General features: G+C 40.4%; 1 protein-coding gene across 2 annotated transcripts in view; it reads right to left on the bottom strand.

Moving 5' to 3' along the window:
- The window catches only part of DOCK1 (dedicator of cytokinesis 1), a 279,672-nt gene that overhangs the window by 3,477 nt on the left and 255,629 nt on the right, over positions 1-20,566 (bottom strand). For both annotated transcript variants that reach the window (XM_021400439.1, XM_021400440.1), the window contains exons 49-51: positions 16,772-16,970; positions 11,220-11,373; positions 7,018-7,163 (exon numbers count right to left, since the gene is read on the bottom strand). In XM_021400439.1, coding sequence (XP_021256114.1) covers positions 7,018-7,163; positions 11,220-11,373; positions 16,772-16,970 — 499 coding nt within the window. The remainder of the gene's footprint in view (positions 1-7,017; positions 7,164-11,219; positions 11,374-16,771; positions 16,971-20,566) is intronic.

Raw genomic sequence — 20,566 nt, forward strand, 5'->3', positions numbered from 1 at the left:
ATACTGATCGTCTGCAAAACATCAGCACGCAACATGCAAGAACTCCCTGCAGAGAAGACAGTAATTTCAGAACCAAATAAACCAGATGCCCCTCTAAAATATATCACAAAACATACAAATATCTTCAGCCCTCTTTTTTACTTTCTTATTTATCACCAGAAAGAACTAACTTTGCTGATAGCATCATTTGTGAGAATCCATTTTGAATTTAACTAAGAGTATATTGGCAATAATTCTCAATTCAATTAGATCACGGGCATTTCTCAAACAAATGAGTTCTTATTGATCACAGAACAATCAAATTATCCCTGAGAACCTGCTTCTGAAGAATACATAGAAAGCAAATACAATGAGAGTAAGCTAAACATATATGCTATAAATAACAAGCACAAAGTCTACAAGAGCTTAGATTCTGCAAGCAAATTAGGCAGAAAGAAATAACAGAGATAGGTAGATAATTATTATAATTGAATTTACAATTTCCATTAGAAAGTAGGATAAATTTAGCACATGTTCATTTATATTATAAGCTACCAAGGAATATATTAAGTAGGACATGTAATGCTCATCAGGGCAACATTTTCAGAAATTAGCACGACAAAACTTGCCAGTGTGGAATTGGTACACTCCAAGTGCCAATAGATGCTTCCTTTTACCCACTGCAGCCATAAATATCAGCACATTTTCCCTCTACCATTAACATAGAACTTAGAAAATCATTATTTGCCTCGTGAAGCTCATTCTGCCACGTTTCCGCCTAGAAACTTTGAGACACAAAATAAAGTTTCCCTTGATTTCACATTTAATTAAGAACTGCTGTGCAGAGCTCACATTTACACTTCAGCTGTTAATTGTGAACCCTCCCCTTCCTAAAGCACGCCTTTACTTTCTGACAGTGACAGAGACTGCTAGCTCACGTTCAAACCTATTTCGGTCAGACTCCTTGGCTCACGTGTACCTCAGGGGAAACAGAAACCTTATGTAAAAGGCACATCTGCAACACAGAAACAAGCTGTTCCTTCTGCTTCCAACACGGAATTGCTCCCATTTGTTTGCTTTTTCTTCCAGTTACAGAGAAGGATCGGGTTTAAAAACATTTGTCTCCGTTCTCCAGAAACAGAGCATGTTATACTACATGTCCAGAATGCCGTAAGAATCAATTAAAGAAGATGAAAATAGGTATATATATATATACATATTTATACTGTGAAGAAGCAAAGTAAGATACAGGAATGTGGTTTTTTTCAAACAGAAAATACTCTTATAAAACCAACAAACAAGATTTGAGTCCTTGCAACGCTGTGAAAGGGATTGCTTCCTGCCTAACTCTTTGTCATTGAAATCAAATGGTCATCACTATGATGAGCTATGAGATGCAACCAAAGACGCTTTACTTCGAAGGAATAAGAGACCTAATTGGGCCATAAGCAGCACAAACAAGATGTAAATAGGCAACAGGGGGCCGTGCCAGCACTTTCAAATACTGATTTCCAAACAGTTCCTTCATGCTGACATCGTTGCATTTAGCATGGAGCTGAGTCACCTGACAGCAGCAACTTGCTTATTTAACATCTGCAATGAGAAGTAACATAATGTAAGCTCTTGGAGGAATAACACTCCCATTCTAAGAGAGTAATAATGTGCTAGCTGAGGGAGAATCAACATTAACTCCCCTAATTTAAACTGAATTATAGACTGTTTAAGTTAATTGACTGTTTGACTCTGAGAGCAAACTTCTGTAGGAAATACCACAGGTAACAATGTAAAATGACTGTTTAAACTCTGCTGTCATACTTCACCTATTGCCATTTCATTTGCCTTTGCATCACTGCTGTAACCCACCCGTGCTGGAGAAAGCAATTCCACGAGTCCCTCTGCAGAGGTGCTCGCTGCCTCCTTGGCCCTGGCACCCACTGAACATCCCTTCCCTGGGGCACGTTGCTCACAATGGGCCACGTGGAACACAATCAGCCATGTGGGCTCCTCCAGGACCCTGCCAGGAGCCCCTCTGCTGGGGACAGCGTGGCCCCATGGCCCTGGTGCACGGCAGCAGCGTTGCAGCACAGGGAACGCAATCCTCACTCTGTGAAACCACAACTCTGCGCGTGGGGCCCATTGGTATTGCAGACCACGCCAGCTAACGTGATTTTCAAAAGCACTGTTTTTTTTATTCTAGTTCTTATACAGAAAGACCTCAAGAGTTATGAGCAATACCCCCAGAATTAGGTTCAGGCTCCAGACTGAAACAGTATTTCTTAGTGAAGGCCTAGGCCCTGGGAGAGCTGTAAAGCAACATGCTACCGATTGGCCCGAGTAAAACTGCAGCTTGATCCCAGCTAATGCTGACGGCAGAGACGTGGCCGCCGCCGAACCAAAATCAAGGGCGCTGCTTAGGGACACATCACGGGCTCCGTGCCGCTGGGCAGACGGCAGAACAACACATTTTTCACTCAAAATCCTGTAACAAGCAGTGGCACTGCATTGATTTTGAGACTTATTAAAAAGTGACTCCTGCCTTGGCAAGAGCTTAGCCCACCAAACTCCAGCCTATCCCACCAGAGGATGGGCTTGAAATGGATCTCATCTCCAGCAGCCAAAAATAATCATCAGATTGCAAATCAAAAACAGACTTTTTCTTCTTTCGTGAGCACATAAGATTATCTTGTAAGAAAATAAATTTTGGGTATACTTGGGTATAGTTTGATATACTTCTATGCATCATCATCTATCCATCATGACCTGACAGTAACAGAACAATTGAGAACGGTCTTAAACTAAAAGAGAGGAGACTTAAATTAAATGTTAGGGAGAAATTCTTTACTCAGAAGGCAGTGAGGCCCTGGTACAGGTTGCCCAGAGAAGTGTGGGTGCCCCATCCCTGGGGCCAGGCTGGATGGAGGGGCAGCCTGATGTAGTTGTTGGGACTGGCTGGGTTTTGAGGTCCCTTCCAAGCCATTCTGTGACTCTGTGATTCATTCTATGATTCTGTGACCATAGAATCACAGAATGGCTTGAGTTGGAAGGGACCTTAATGATCACCCAGTTTCAACGCCTGCAAAGGGCCACACACTACAGACCAAGTCACCCAAAGCCCCATCTAGCATGGCCTTCAGCTCTGCCAAAGATGAGGAATCCATAGCTTCTCCGAACAACCCGTCCCAGTGCTTTACCACACCTCAGAGTAAACATTTATTCTTAAGATCTAATCTAAATTCAGGTTGCCCAAGGAAGTTGTGGATGCCCCGTCCCTAGAGGCATTCAAGGCCAGGCTGGATGTGGCTCTGGGCAGCCTGGTCTAGTGGTTGGCGACCCTGCACTCAGCAGGGGGGTTGAAATGAGATGATCTTTGAGGTCCTTTTTAACCCAGGCCATTCTATGGTTCTATAATTCTAAATCTAAATCATGGAAAGGCTTTGGTCAGAGTGTGTTATTTTCACTCCTTCCAACTTCTCCAGAGGAGAATGCAAGCAGCTCTCCTCCTGCTGTCCTGGGCGTAATTCCTGGCCTACCTCTAACGAGCTCTGGAGTCTCAGGTGGGACTTGAGTTCCCCTGCAGACTCCACCAGCCCCTGCTGCTCTGGGCAAGCAAGCAAGAGAGGAAGTGTTTAGGAAAGAAAGGCGACCTCTCAGACACATGATGGCAACCTCCTGTGGATTCATGTCAATGAAGAAACAGTTAAAAACAGCGAAGCAACTGCTCCCCAGCTGCCCAATGCCTTCATAGTTTCAGCTGGTTTTCTAGTCTCAACTCTTTGTCCACACTGCACTTCTGCTGAAATCTTTTAAGTCCTTTTTTCTCACTGCAGCTAATGTTAGAGAAAGATGAAGATCACCGCTGCAGAATATACACTGCAAAACATCAACAACTCTCTGGATTTATACCTCTGTGCAAACATTTCCATTATAACCAATCCAGGAGTGAAACACACCCCAGTCTGAATGCTGCCCATGGATTCCAATGAGTCAAACCAAGCGTTGTCCCTGTCAGCCCCACGAGCCTGTTTGGGTTCCCACTGCACACACCGCTTCAGCCTTTGGTACCCCCTCCTCACCATGTCCTCCATCTACCGCTGGACTGATGGAGGTCATCTCATCCAAACCACCAGCTGATGCTCAGTATGTGTAACAGCTGGTATGACAAATGTAAGCTCTGCTTTGTCTATTTTCTTTGAGTTTCCCTTTTTGCTGTGAATACTAAGTAGGCAGCTGATTTATATGCAAGTGTATGGATGAACCCATAAAGAATGAGAAGTGCCTAAAGGAATCCCTTGATGTAATAATAATCCTTGCAGGAGTTGCAGGCTTCTTTTTTATGTTCCCATATATTATTAAGAACATTTTTAGCAGAACAAATCATACAGTGCAAGAAAATGTATATAGGGGTATCATAGTTAACAATGAATAAGAGGACAATCTGATAATTATAATTAGATGATTACTGGGATAAAAGACTTAAATAGACTAAGCTAAGAGTAGACTCCAAATAATCTAAGATTACAATCTCAGGCACTAAGTGACACTCTTGCCTGCAGTTTTAAGTACTTCTTTATGCATTTATCACTGCACATTTCAGATCACTAAAGTGCCTTTTTTGTTTTTCCTAATGGACTCAAAGCATCTACAGCAAACTGCGTAATAATTTCTTATGCAAAGAAAGAAATCCAATTCAAATGCTACTGATATAATCTTATCTATCGCATTTTTTTTACTAATTTTTCTGCACTGATAAAAAATGAGTCTAGTTTAAAAGATCATCAGTTGACTGGGCAGAGAATCATAAAGTTATGAAGTATGTAGTTATTGACCCCTGAAACACAAGGCATTGAGAACTGCCCAGTGGGACTTAATCACAGCAGTTATAAGAATTTACTCATCTGGTCTTTCAAGTCCAGCACTCCTCGTTTTCTTCATGCTCTTTTATAGCTTCTGTCCTATAAGCTTGATGAAATAAATGTGCAGAGTAATATAAACCTGGAAACCCTTTCTGAAATTAATTCTAATGCTATTACCTACCTGTGGCTTTGTGACAAATCTGCTTTAGATTCATTTTCCAGACTTTGAAACTGTATTATCTCGTCTTGGAAAGTTTATAAAAACACAGATGCTGAGGAAAATTTTGGACAGTTGTCTAAGGAGATACCACCTTCATTTGATTAGATTTCTAAGGATGCTCAAATCCAGAGCTCCTCCAACACTCTGTTAAACAGTGGGGACTATTTCTAGGATAAGAAAGAATATGGAAAAAAATATGAAAGGAGCGTGAGCAGTGAAGACTCAAAAGGGAAAAAAAAGACCTAAATAAGACTTTGCAAAAAAAAAACAACACACAAGGAGAGAATATCAAAACTATTTTTATGATGTTCTGTCTAATGATGTGGAAATCTTGTGTGACACCAGTGAGAGCAAAGCTAGAAACCGCATCTTCCTCAGACCTGGGCTCCAAGCAGCACAACAGAATGGCATCTGCAAACAGTACAGTAAATATACAGCATTTCTCTGCTCCACAAAAACCCTTTCAAATAGCCTTGCAAGGAAAGGAAAAGAACTCAGCCCCTGGGATTTTACTCCCAATGCATATTTTATCATCTCACTGTATCATCTTTCCAACTGAGAATTGAACTGAAGTTTACAATCTTGAGCTACTGCCATGACCTGAAACCTATCGGTACATCCTACAAAATGAACGTACTACTCCGAAGCTCATAAAGCAAGAAGTTTAACCAATTCAAAACCTAATTTGAATTTCTCAAGTTTCTTCATGAAGATTGATTCCTTAGACAAAAATCCTCCTGTACGTTCTGTAATTTTCCACTTAGAGGTCTGTATCCAGGTTAAGCAATAGCTGGCCCCCGAGAGAGAAGCCAGTGAAATGGGCAGGAGAGCTTGGCACATTTTGATGCAAAATAGAGAAAAGGGGTTCATTAAAAAAAAGCAAACAAACAGTGGAAATGTTCACAGAAACCATCCAGCCATGCAGATGAACTACACAAGAGAAGACAGCAATAGATGGCTATGAGTAAAACACCGTAACACTGCTCATATCCCTGAAGTTACTTCTATACCTTTTTTTTTCTCCATTTAGCCTGAAAATACTAAATTCCTGCTAGTACACAGTTACAGTTGCAAACATGGAAAAAGCCAGACTTGTGCACTGTTATGCACTGTGATGCTTTCTGTTAAACAGAACGAATTTCCACAGATTTAAAGCTAAATTCCTGCCTGGCTTTATTTCCTGTTGAGATTAAAAATGGTTTCCCTAACAAAAACGCTTTCTGCAAAGCAAATTATTCAAACAAATGATGAACTTCAGAGAAATCCTCAAAGACACCTCTACAAACAAAAATGAATTATTACCACTGAGAATTTTTGCACAAAATAACAGCTTGGCCAAAGTTATCCATTTCAAAATCCAAGAGAAGAACAGCTCTTTAAACATGCTTCCTTCTTCAGAAAGAAAATAATGAGCCCTTCTCAAAAGTGCAGCTTAAAAAAGACTGGATTGTTTTTAAAAGCTTCCAGGATGCAGGAAAACTACGCTGAAGAAGAGTATTTTGTTCAGAAAGCTGAGAACCATGTTCACGATGAAGAACGTTTCTAAGCTCTCTCCTCAAAGGGAGCGTGCATGTTTGCCTCTAGGAAACAAGTGGCAATTGAATGCTGACAAAACAGAACTCCAAAAGGGAAAGATGTCAGGTACATATTTTATTTCCTTCTCTGAGACAGGATTGAAAGGCTATGAAAACTAATTTGCCGCTGAGACTATATCCTGTCAGTTTAAGCTCCCTTACCAACATATCTAAGGACGTTTTGCTGAATCTTCTCCACCAGAATGAACCCAGCGTCGCTTCAAGTCAGCCCCAATGAGCGACGTTGCTCCTTCCTACTCCAGACACCTCTTTGCAGCTGCAGAAATCTTTGGCTCTGCTGATGTCCACTTGCAGAGTCACACCTTGCGCGCAATTAAAAGTAACAAAGCAAAGAAAATGGCAGAAAATGGTCATTGTCTCTGTGACTCACCCTTTGATGGGCAGGGGGGGATGTTGTCGGGCTGATCAAGTCTTGACTTTCCATGAGGTTCCCATAGTCAGCCATGCTTCCTTTGAGAGGCAGAGGAGGAGGGATGTCTGCCAGGTCGGCGCTAGACATGCCATTCAGCTCCAGATCTGCAAAAATCACCATTTGGTTAACTTCTCAATAACTGAACAGAATCCAAAGATCCAGACTATGTCTATTCTTATAGCACTGATAAAGGATAACGATGTGGTGGATGCCCCGTCCCTGGAGACTTTCAAGGCCAGGCTGGATCAGGCCCTGGGTAACCTGATGGAGCTGTGAGTGTCCCTGCTCATTGCAGGGAGTTGGACTAGTTGGCCTTCCAAGGTCCCTTCCAACTCTAAGGATTCTAAGGTAATACAGCACAGGCAGTATCTTCATCTGCTCTTCACTGCCTCTATAATTGTCTTCAGTTCATGAAATGAGGGATTTTAAAGGAAAAAAAGAACAAGTGAACAAGTGCCCTATCAGGGGTACGTATGCACTGTGGAGTCAGGTTGGGCTGAGTTTTAGGTACACTCAAAATACTTGAACAATTCTCTCTTTTTAACAGAAAATGACAGCAGTTTTCCATTCAGGTGTCACACCAAAATATACATAACTTGGCAGATATCACTTTCTCAGCGGTAAGCTCTGCACTTACACATTGTATTTTAATAAACAAAAGAAGTTTTGCTAAGTACAGTGAAGGAATAATTGAGCTAAGCTTTATTTACTTTCCAACGGTAAAATAAAAGCTTCTTGTTAATAAAATGCACAAATGAAAGCCTATAATTAACTACATCTCTCTCAAAAAAAAATTCGAACTCCAGGTAACTATAATAAATGAGGAGTCATTAGTTGTTGAGTAAATAAACTCACGCAAGAAAAGGTACAAAACATTTATTAGTACTGTTTGCTGGGTAGAAAACTCCCTTTTCATAGCAGATAAATCCTAGCAGGTACGTGCTGTAAAGGGGAGCAGCCTGAGGGATGATAAAGTTTATTGAAGCCTGAGTGATACATATGTTTCTGTGTAGAAATCCACCCACGGCGTATTCCAGGGTAATTCAGTCATTTGAACGCAGGCAAAACCCACTGCGAGCTCTCCAAGATAAGAAACTTAATTTATTTTTTGATCAATTAGGGCAAGTGTTTTCATTTAAGGAATGAAAAAATATTATTTTTACTTTACTGGAATGATTTGTAAAGCCACTGGAGGACGTGTTTATTCAGATATTTTTATTGCAACGTTTCTATCAATATCTTATAAGAAGTGCCCTTTTATTATTCTCTAACACGGCCCCTCACCAACACAATTTAGCAGTAAGGCTGTATTGATTTGTCACTGAAAACTGTAATTTTCGTCCTTCCTTTCACTCAAACTTTCACTACATCAGGAACAAGAACATTTTCCATCCTGGGATTTCAAACTTGCAGAGGTTTCTCCTGCGTCAGGCTGAACAGTGTTGTTTGTCCTCCAGGACCTAAATTTCTCATCTCTTTTTCTGTTGCTTTTGTTTTTCATCCTTCCTTTCCTACACAGAGGATATCTCCACTCCTCAACCATTCCGGTATTAATAACACTTCCTTTTATGTACATCCATCAGACTGCTTCGACTAGCTCGCATCATGAGAACAGAACTGTATAACAACACTGCCTATTTGTAACACATATTAATGCTGACAATGAACTTCCCTGTCATTCCGTATGCACTTCCCAGCCATGCTGTGTGTCAGATCACAGACTTTTAAGGGCATAAACCTTACAGAAAAAAAGGCTCCTTGACTACGCTATATCTCATCTACAACTCCACATGTATGTATATATGTATATATGTATACACATACTTCTTTTTTGTGCTTTTTTTTTTTCCCATGCATTTTAGGATAGCACAGGGAGACGTTTCAAAAATGACATTTTCTTTAGAGTTGTAACTTCACCAGAACCTCACATTCTGCTTCACAGAGGGAAACCTTCCTTGGGCATGTATTGTAAACAAGTCATGTTTCTAGGTCTCCCTGGGTGGAAACAGAAAATCAGCACAACCACATGCTATTACCCATAGACAGACATCAGAAATTCACTCTTCCATTCTATTAGTAGCCAGATTTAACTGCTCTGAATACTTCATCTTGGAATCTCACACAACACTACAGCGTCTGCTAACTTCATCTCAACCACTGCATGAAGACTAATAGGTGCTACCAAGAAGATTAATTTTGTTAGATGCTAGGCCAACCATTTCCTTCACAGGGCTAAATACTCTTCCAGATGTCTTCCACTAGGAAGACCCATAGAAAGACACATGAGCAATGCTTTCCTAAGCTGCAGAGGAAGCAACGCCTGCAGGTGACCCTGCAGAAAGGCCTGCAATGCTCCACACGACCTGAGTAGGCCTGTAGCTAACGTCTCATGCAGTTTAATGAAATCCAGAAGTCACCCAGCTCACTGCAGAAAAAAAACGCTGAACACAAACTCCAGTAGTTTTCACTGTTAAGCTCTAAGAGGATCCATTGGCTCAGAATCTGTTAATTCTCTCTCTACAAGTTCTTACCCATCATTTCTGTTTTGCTCTCATTATTCGAGGCATTTCATCAGACAGCTATGGTCTGAATATTTATTCTTTACTGGACATGTGCCACTGAGAATCTCTCTGAGCTGGCAGGAGATCAGCTGGATGACTTCTTCTCATCTTAACCTAATGACCAAATTTTACACTCCATTCTCCTAAACTGCCTGCTAACAAGCAAGCAATATTACTTAGCATCCCATTAACTGCTTTTAGCCAATTTGTGCACCCGAGTAACTTTTTTATCCTCCAAATTCCAGAATTTCATCAGTGTAACCTCTCAGGCAATTATGGACAAGTCTCGTGTATTTTGCAGTAACTGAACTTATTTTATATAATGCATCTAAAACTCGAGCAAACAGATGTAAATATTCTCAGTCACACACAAAAGTTTCAGATACTTTTTAAAAAAGAGGTTAAGTTGGCTTTAATAAATTATGCATAAAAAGAAACAATCTCATCCAAAGAATATATTTTTTTGCAGGAATATATGCTCTTTAATTCTCTGCATTTCCAGTTTTTAGTTTACTGATAGTTTTCAGCTATCAATAATGTATAGAAAGGAGAATTATTAAAACAGCTGCTTGGGGTGTTTGGCTAAGCAAAGATTGTATTCACTTCCATGTGTTTACCCCTCTTTCACAATATCTTTGTATCCAACAGATTCAAAGCATTTAAGCAAAGCCAGGTGCCATTTAGAGGGCAATTCTGCTGCTAAAGATGTGTAGAACAAACACGTTCCTGCTCACAGGGCATCTATCTGCAATTGGCAACAAGAACTTCCCCAAACACTTCTTATTTAAGAGAAAAGGATTTAAGAATCAAAAAAGTAAGCAAGATAAAATGACCTTCATCAGACAAGAACCTTTTCCTTCTCCTCATCTATTCGCCTCTTTGCTAATACTCTTGCCCGTTTTATTAGGATTTGGGTACACATATCAAGAAGATAATTCCTTTTGCACATGCCAGCAAAAGAAAACTCTGAGACTCAGTTTTTGGAGAACAACACTATAAAAGAAATAGGTGTTCCATTACACTCAGATTTGCCACAGGGTTTCCTGAGTGTGGAAGCAAACGTGTTATCTTTTACAGAAAGCCTAAGTGATAGATGTCAACGCCAAAAAAACCCAAACATTGGAAAAGACCTTTATTTCCTTTGGCTTGTACTTACTACGTAGTAAATAAATGCTCCTTAAGGGTATGATTACGTCAGAAGGCTATTTTTCTGATTTTATGCTGTAAAATATCAAAAATCCAATACAGAATGGAGTTCAACACTGATTTCTGACAATTATTAAACGCATAAGTAATTTTTAGTTATTATTTGAAAATGAAACGTTTCCAATGCAATCGTTTTGCTTTTTTCAAATGCTTAAACAATGCTTCAAATGCTTTCAAATGCTTTTCTTGGCAGCAAATGCAAGGAAGAGGAGGTTAAGAGCTAAGCTGTCCTTGCTCCTGTGTGCCACATTCCATGGTGATGGCAGAAAGAGTAACTGTAAGAACTCAGCCCCAGTGTGATGCTCAATGTGATGCTCAGGAAATACAACTCCCCAAGGGCTGTTATTCGGCAAGAAAATATTCTAGGAAAATAAAATGTAATTAAATACTTACTGGACTGTATGCTGAAAGAGAGTTTCGTCCGTGGGGTTATGGGAGGTGGTGTCACTTGGGAGCTGGAAGGTGAAGGGGAGACGGAGAAGCGCCTTTCGCTTGACATGACGTTTAGGACCTGGCTTTTTGGTCTCTGTGGTCTCAGTGGGCTGATCTGAACAGGGAAAAAAAATGAAAATCCCAATAGTTTCACTGCAGCATGGCACACATATAAGCAGGTGTTGGCCAGTACCACCATAGTTCATCAGCATTAGACAGTAAAGGAATACGTATTGTTACTGAGCAGCAGACTGTGATTGGTGCATTTTCCCACTACTTCCTAAACAGTAACAGAGCAATGAAAACATACAATACTTGTGATTTAGTGCAGGATTTCATAGCTCCAAACACTCTTCCTGTCTCCCCAGGTATCACAATGAGACTCAACACTTGCCCCTTCCTGTAGCCTAGCATGTTTTTCTGAAGCAAAGATCCAACTCCCAAAACACTTGCTTGACATGTTACAGCTAAGTAAGTCTACATACACATGTGATCATTCACAATCTCTTCTTCCTCCTCACATGGCTCTACTTTCCATTAAAATCTCTCTCCCTAATAGTTTGCGTGCTCAAATTCTCCCGAGGAAGACATTACCTACCCAGAAGCACTCTACTGATGATGCATGTTTGTGCTTATACTTCATTCCTTGGAATATTCCTGTAGTTTCACTTCACAATACATTTAAATGTTCCATCAGAAACCCTGAAATGATACTTGTAACCTTATAAGCAACTAGTATCTGTGTTGGAGAGATTCCTTTTAATTCTGAGCTCTACCCTTTCCTACCCATCTGCTGGCCCCAACATTCCAGTAATCGCAGTGAGGAAAGGAACATTTTTCTGTTCAGGAGATCACAGAAAATGAAGCAGAAGCCTGAAGTTAAGATGGGAAGTATGGCCAAAGTGCAGCATTAGGGCAAAATGGAAACTGCAAGCGAGAATTCATTCTTTCTGAATGATTTTGTCATTCCACCAACGACAACGGTGAAGGAGAAGAGCACTGGAGTACTTCTCTCTATTTCAGAAAACAAACCCTAGAAGGGTTTGCACAAAAGCTTGTGTCACTGAGACCCTTCTGAGAGAAATGAGCAGAAATATGCAACTTTCTTCATGAAGACCTCAGATTGACCTTTCGGAAGTTTTCCTCTTACTAAAATTCAACTCCCAAAGACTCCAAAGGTTTCTTTCAAGATCTTTTAAAGCATATTTTTAGCAGAATGAATAAGCATGGTAATTGCTTTTTCAGAAGTATAAAATTATAGAAAAGCAACTGAGAAAAATGTACTGGCTAATCAGGAAACCTGCAATGCAAGAATAAAGACAAAAAAAAAAAACCCAAATAGAATAAAACATAAAATCAAGTTTACACGTTAACTTGCTTTATGTCTACTTATCTAAAATAAATTTTAACTTGTACGTGACTGACCAGCTTGGCTCCCTTCCTTAAGGTTCATGGTCTGCTAGGGAATATGAACTCTTTGGAGACAACTAATCCATAATGAACTCATTGCTATTTTTTTTCAGCCTAACAAAAGCAAGATCAATGGCGAGCAATGTTAGATGTCACTAAATCAATAAATGTACAGCCTATTATTCTGATTACAAACATAAGCTTTCAAGTGGTCTGTTAAATACCTGCCTTCAGTGTTAGATTTGCTATCAGCCCGAGGAATCAAAGAACTAACAAAGAGAATTTATGTTAAAGAAGTTCATGTGATACTTAAAAGAAGATATAAATCTCTAGAAAACTATAAAGACATTACTGATGATCTTCACATACCAAAAGCGTTTAATTTATCTTCTGATAAGATCAGAGTACTACAAGATCTCTGTAATTAGGGTTTGGGTTTTGATCAGTCAGAAAATTCATTACAAGTACAGAGAATTTGAAAAAAAGTATTTAAGCCATATGACTAGACAAAACGGTTCCAAATGCTGCTTTCTTCAGTAAAATCTAAAAGCCCAATGAAGTAATTCTGCACAGTTGTATAATCTTCTTATGTTCTTCCATGAAGACTCATTTAATTGGAAAAAAATAAGTTCCTACATAAGAAGGTCCACCAAAGTGATAGAAATACTCATGGCATTAGACAGCAGCATATCTGAAGAGAGCAGCTGATTGTTTTGATGAATCCCACTATCCAAATCCACTAAAAGTCCTCATTTACTCTGCCTCAGCTGTGTCAGTACTGAGTGCAGTTTTCCAGGTAGATACGTATCCTTCAGCATCACCCCAAGCTATCTCACATCACCCAGTCTTGATGATGGCAGTGTTGGGTGACACATGAGAAGAGCCCTGCTGAACTCAGCGCACAAGGTGACTGCTGAGCCACCTCCTCTGTTGCAGGAAAAATAGGGGCTTCATGTGAGCTGGCACTGACAAATCCCAGCTGGCTGGAATTCTTCCATCCATTTTCTTGGAAGTGCTTCTAAATTGTCATGGTACTAAGGAAAAGTGCCTCTTCCACTATAAAATCCCCAAGTATTTTAAAAGTCAGAGCTGAAGTTCTGTGAGAAATGTCACCAAATAACAGAAATATGGCAACTGAATTAGTGACGCTAGATGACACCTTTAATTCAATTTAATTTTTAGTTCAAATTTTCAACAGAAGGAATCCAGTAACTATAATACAAAATCTAGCAACTAATTGCAGGTTAGCACTAAAATCTTACTCTAAAAACTCTTAACATTTGTGTTGTAATTTCAATCTCTAGCCAATTTTTTTTCTAAAATTTTTGGAAAAAAAATATATTTTCTTCTCCCATTTCATCATCATCATTTTTATTAAGCCAGCAAGCTTCCTGCTTCCAAGGTCCTAACATCAGAATCAAAATGCCTTTTCCATCATAAAACACAGTACTACCATTGCTTTGGGAGCAATTTCAACTTAAAAAGGGGAACTTGCACAAAGCACAGCTCACAGAAGTAGAACAATGGAAAATTTGAGTTCTTGCTCACAAAAGATAATGATCTCCCCTCTATATTATTAATAGGGGACATCTCTCTCTTGAGTGCAACAATTTAAACAGCAGAAAAATCTTATCTATAAGTTACTTGACATTATCTTTCAAAAATTCCTGAAGACAGCGATGGGAATTGTACAACCAATGTAAACTAATCTCAAAAGAGTGTTTCCTCTATCTCACACTCCAGAGAAAATGAGCCACATTGACACCGATTAAAGTTTGATGTGTCATTTTGGAACTCTTCAAGTAGTCTGCAGATACTTAGAGAGGAGACATTTTCCTTGTAACAGTAAACTCTGGTTCATATTGCTAGTCTGTGGATTTCAAGAAACTCAAAGTAACTATGAGTAACTAATTCTGGCATTTAATTTCCCTCCATCTTTATAATCAGGGGAAAATTAGTCATAGCAGTCATGCACTGAAAGCTCTTGACTAGAGAAGGAGAGGAAAACTCATATTGGACTTTGCCCATTTTTTTCCTCAGATGACAAACTGGAGTGTGCCTTGAAGGGCTACCATGCTCTCCTTTCCAGTTTTGAAGATCTTCTCTGCCTCCAGCAGACACTGGTCCAGGAACACTGCATTGCTTTCCTTTCATGATGCTGAAGTTTCATGATTACAAAGGTTCTTGTAACATCTGCAGCGTGGCCAATGAAGAGTATGGATGCATACAGGAATATGAATTCTAAGAGGTAGGAGGGATAAGCTTCATTCACTGCAACTGGCAGTGAGTGGCACAAGTTGGAAGATGTAAGAGGACAAGTGTCTGTGTGAAGCAAGGAGTGGGACGCAATGATCCTTGCAAGACTCTTCCAACTCAGGATATTCTATGATTCTAAGTAAATGAACCAGCCTAAACAGAGGCTGGTTTCCTCCAGCCACCTTCTTGTCTTTCGTGTGCTTGGAAATGGCTTCCAAGAGGGAGGCTCTATGACAAGGGTCCAAGGTAAGGTGTTTGACCACAATGCAGTTGCCCTAGTCATCTTGCTTTGCCCTTCTCAAATACAAGTGCAGTCAGCATTTGTATTTTTTCAGTCATAAGCAACCTTATGCAATGCCCAAGACCTTTCAGACAGTGACCTTGCAGTGACATTAGCTGGCTTTTTCATCATCCTTGGATGCCTCCCATCTGATCTCATGAATCTGTGCATATCCAACTGAGCTGCTCCAAAATAAAACTTTCTTCTGTTGTGGCTAGTGCTCTTCTCCCACAGCCTCTACCAGTCTGCACAGGGATCTGGGGGGAGCAAGTGCATTGCTGCTGCAATGTTCAGGTTCAGCCAAAATACGGCTCCAATGAGCCTAGTATCTCCAGAGTAGAATTCATTGTGTCAAAAAGACCCATGGAAACTGATGCAAAATTTATTTGCTCTCTAAAAATGATACTCATCTGACTGGTGTTGGCAGCAGCAATATCCATTTAAACAAAAGGACCAACCCAGAATTTACTGAAGTCAATGGGAAAATTGTCACCAACTTCAAGGAAGTTTGGGTGAAAAGCCTGTGGGATTCACAGGGATTTTATGAGCTTTTGCTAAGCTAGGAGAGGGCCTGTGGCCATATCAAACAGAATCAGACTGCGATCTTCTGTGATGTCAGGACATGTATCTGAGAGACGAGATAAATCCAGAAAACACAGGAAACACAGGAGCTATGGCTGAGCTTCTAAGCAATACTCAGCTACAAACACCAAGCAGACGGACTCGGAGGATCCAGTAACCATGGGCAGAGAGAAAGTATTTTCAAAGTCCAATATAAATAACAGAGCCCCCCAGCAAAAGACTCTGAGGAATCAGAAGTTGGCTCTACAAGTACATGTGCAAGTCTTTAAAAGAGCATTACATTTATTTCTTGAGGGCAAGTTTTAAACTCTTGGCCTCAAAAGAGGTGTCCAGGCAGAGATTCAGAGGTTATGGTTAGTTCATGAAATCCCTGCTCCAGCTTAGCGCAGACTTGCTTTCCATTTCAGAACTAAAACTTCTAAAGTTACCTAAGCCTTCAGGACAGTTTCAGTGAATTAAATATATGCCAAGAAGAGAGGGCTTAAAAGAGATATGCCTTGTAGTTAATATACTTATACACAGCCACCGGTGGAAGTGCTTACGATTTCCTGCTTAAAATAGCCTTTCAAGAGCACGTAATTCCATGCACAAAATGACCTTGTAGCTTTTCCACCAAAAACCATCGTGCAGTGGTTGGCTGAAATACGAGAAAACCCATCACAATCTACCGGGAAACATAAATTCAAAAGGCTGCTAAAATGGTAGCGTTATTTTACTTCAGATACATCATCCTACCCTTTTTATGGTCATATGTAGCTTTTGGAAAGATTTTCATCATGGATACCATGACTTTTTAAGCTGTAAACAAAGCCTGTATGTTTGATTCACTATCGAACATATTGACCTCATAGCATATTCCATTAGAGTTATTTTTCGTTTAAAAATTAAAACTAAATTAGAACTAAATTGCAAATATCAACATTTTTATTTAAAACCAGGAAGAACGCTGCTCACTATTGGATAAAGCATTATGTGTTAAAGTTACCGTTTCTGAGAGGATCACTGCTTCAGACTGCTGCAGAGAAATATCAGTAGACTTAAAGTCTTTATCAAATATTTCTTGATGCTTGCTGTTCCGTTTCTCCTTCTTCTTTTCTTTCTTATCTTTATCTAGGTCATCCTTGTCCAGTTTATCTTGAGATCTGGAATGCATCTTTTTTGGCAGGAGGGGCTCAAGCACAAACCTAAGGAAAAATGTTGTTGCTTAGGTCAGTAAAACGCTATTTTCAAAAAACCTCATTTTAATTTTAAGATTAAAGATTAAGACATTAAAGATGATTCACTAATGAAGTAAACCTCCATTAGAGAGAAAAGGTGTGGGCAGAAGGTCACAGCAGTGGAAACTGCTTCCATTTACAACTGACCGCAGAACTGCTGAAGGACCATTAGCACCTATTTCCCTGCTCTGTGGAGTATTTACTATTTCACAGGGACACGAACTCCTGAGTTTTGCTGTATGAGGTTTATCTGAAAATGAGTTCCTAATTCAGCATGGCCATGATGTGCACAGTGACACGGCGACAGGCGTGCTAACAGAGCCTGGGAACACCAGCAGAGATCAGCACTGCACAAGGAAGGGTAGAAATGCCACTCCTACTACCAGAGCTCCTTGGGCAGCCTGTGCGTCTACAAATAGCTTTAAGGATTTATTTAAAAATAATAATAAAAAAATAGCCAAGTCCTCAAATTCCTCCTGGACATTTTTTTTTCTTAGAGATATTTTTATTCCCTAGAAAAAGGTTAACAATTGAGAAATTGTTTTGCAGTGATGTAGCGAGAACCCGCACAACACAAAAAGCTTCCTAATGCTTGTAACTCATCCAAATTACAGCCTGCTTTCATGGAAGAGCAAAAAGCATCACACCATTCACTGCACTGAAGTATGAAATATAGAGGTATAATTACAGAAACAATAACCATTCCTGTCTGTAATAAAAGAGTGTTAGGATATATACTGACAGAAGTATGCACAGATAGCCTCACCTACAGCACACACCGATGGGGATGAGATGAGAGCGAGGAGCTCAGAGCGCTCCGATGTTACATAGAATCTCCACAGTGATCATGCAGACAGTAAGTAGGAGCCAGGTGACTTTCCAAGGAGTGGTTGCTCCACACCTGAAGCTCCAAGTGTGCAAACACATGCAAGGCTGATACACCACTACCACCGCCTCTGCAATCTCTACAATATACGACTTTTTCTCCTCGAAGAAAAAGAAAATCCTCAGGGGCTTCATGAATTGTTCAAGTAGAGCTTCTTTTTTTTAAAAAATAGCTTTTATACTATAGCAAAAGACTATTCTAAATAACATTGGAGCTCTTTTCAGCTAATTTTTTGCTCAGTAATTTAAAGGAACCCTTCTTTCATCTCAACTTTTAAGGACTGGTTTCAATAAAAGGCAAAGAGACATTCTGCTCTTAACTAGCTAAAACATTCTTTGTGTTTTGAAGTTTCTATTAACTAAACATACAACTAGAAACACAACCCAGTTGAAATTGCACCAACAGATTTTAAGAGTGCTTCACAAAGTATCACATTAGAAAAATCTTGACAACAACAACCAAGGAAACTTTAACAATTTTTTAACTTAGTACTTATTAATATTGGAGTAGCAGTTGGGGTGCCTTGATGACACACATGCGTGCAGGCCAATTGAGAAGCAGCGGAGGGCTCCCGTTTCAGTCAACTTGCAGGGATGCTATCCTCATCATCTTCATTATGGCAAAATCCAGCAGGAAAACACCCAGTGCTGTGTTACATGGGGACTGTTTTGGAGTGGCGTTCTTACAAGCATTAAAGGCCCTTTTACTTTCAGGTAGATTTTTCAGGCTCATTTGAAGTAAAGATACCAAAAGCAGAACCTGTGGCAACAGCCCCTGAGTCATCACCCTCATAACCAGAGCCAAAATCATACGAGCTGGGAGAGAAAGCAGCAAGCTTAGCTACTAGACAGAGCTCCTTATCTTGCAGTGTCAAAGCGCTCTAAAAAATACCTTCTATCTCGTTTTGCAGACAGAGAAAAGGAAGGGGAACGACTTGCCCAGGGCTGTGAAGCACGTCAGCAGCAAGGCCTGGATCTGAGTGCAGGCGTCCTGGCACGGTGCTGTTATTTTAGCCTCTTGAATTGTGCACCTGGGCTGTTCCTGCAGTGCTAGATGGCGGTGACAGCCACCAACGTGTGCCCCTGCCTTGCGGGCAGCTTGCAGGTTTACAAGAAGAATTGCCATTCTTCACACAGTGATTAATTGCTTCCCTTCTAGGCATTACTATTATTAGTACTATTAATTATTTGTACGCAGTGTATCAGTGACAAAAATGGGCCAGCATGCCATGCTCATACTGGAAGTACACGAGAACTTTCAAAACACTCGGGCGGAGTGGGACTCCCCTTCTCCCAGCTGGTGCTGTGAGTGCCTGGCTCTGTGCTTCAGCAGGCCCACTTTGAGCAGTGGTGAAACCAAAGGTCTCTCTTTAAAGTAAGAGGTTTGTTTATATGTAGAGTTGGGAGTTGTAAAACACATACTACGTCAACGTCTGCTTTGAGTCCTTATTGTTAAAAGGCTCTAAAATCTGGGCCAGCTGGGAGATGGCATCAAATACAAGTTGGGTGGGTGATATCTCCTAATATCTAGGCTAGATATTAGGAGGAAGTTTTTCACTCAGAGGGTGGTGACGCACTGGAACAGGTTGCCCAAGGAGGTTGTGGATGCCCCGTCCCTGGAGTCATTCAAGGCCAGGCTGGACGTGGCTCTGGGCAGCCTGGTCTAGTGGTTGGCAACCCTGCACTCAGCAGGGGGGTTGAAACTGGATGATCTTTGAGGTCCTTTTTAACCCAGGCCATTCTATGATTCTGTGATTCTATACAGGCAAGGCACTGTCAACTCCATTTTTAATTGCTTTTCTTAGCTCTATCTCCAATCTAGGAAGAATGTGTCTTGAAGAGTGGGCCAATGGAAGGTAGGAAAGGACAACTGATTATAAATCCAATCAGCTTTGGGTAGGGAAACACGTAACTCCTTCCAAGCGTGGAGTGACAAACTACCCACAGCATTCTTATTGTCATTTGCATTTTAGAGCTCTTTCATTATGTTATTTAAATCTGGTGATTTTCCTTCTCCTGCTCCACTGATCATGCAAACAAGCATTTTTTCACGTCTTCTAAGTGATGGTATTTGTTAGCTATGTCTTCTCAGCATGTATTATGGCTGCATTGCCCAGGGGCTCGGAGCAGGAGCTGAGCTGCACTGTGAACCTTATGAGTTTTGGTTTTATGTGCATATTGAGTGGACTCACGAGATCCTCCAACACCGCTAATTGACACCTACTTAAGCTGGGATGGAGATGCAAAAATTATGAAAAAATTCATAACATTCAACTCCATGCAGTGGAGAAAGAAAGATACAGGTAATGATTTGTAAGGGAAAAAGAGAAAGAGGAAAAGGCAGGAAGGGAAAGAATTGAAGACGAGGAACAGAAGCAGAAAAAAAACCAATTTATCTCTGAGATAAGATGAAGTTTCCCACTATCCTGGGATGGGAAGTATGCCCAAGTTCCAGCAAGGCAACTGCCATGGTTGAATTAGTGAAAATGCATTACTGGCTCTGCTGTCCTATGCTTACATAAACGTGATTCACTGTGCATGTGTTACAGAGGGTAATGTAATGAGATCCGAACCGCGCTCTGTTTGCAGTTCATTCCCAATGTGTACATAAACTGTTTGTAATCAAGGTAACTATCATGTTGGTCCTTAGGTGCTGTACTTAATTTTACTTGATGCTT

This window comes from Numida meleagris, chromosome 5 (genome assembly GCF_002078875.1).
Source record: "Numida meleagris isolate 19003 breed g44 Domestic line chromosome 5, NumMel1.0, whole genome shotgun sequence".
Classification (NCBI taxonomy): Eukaryota; Metazoa; Chordata; class Aves; order Galliformes; family Numididae; genus Numida; species Numida meleagris.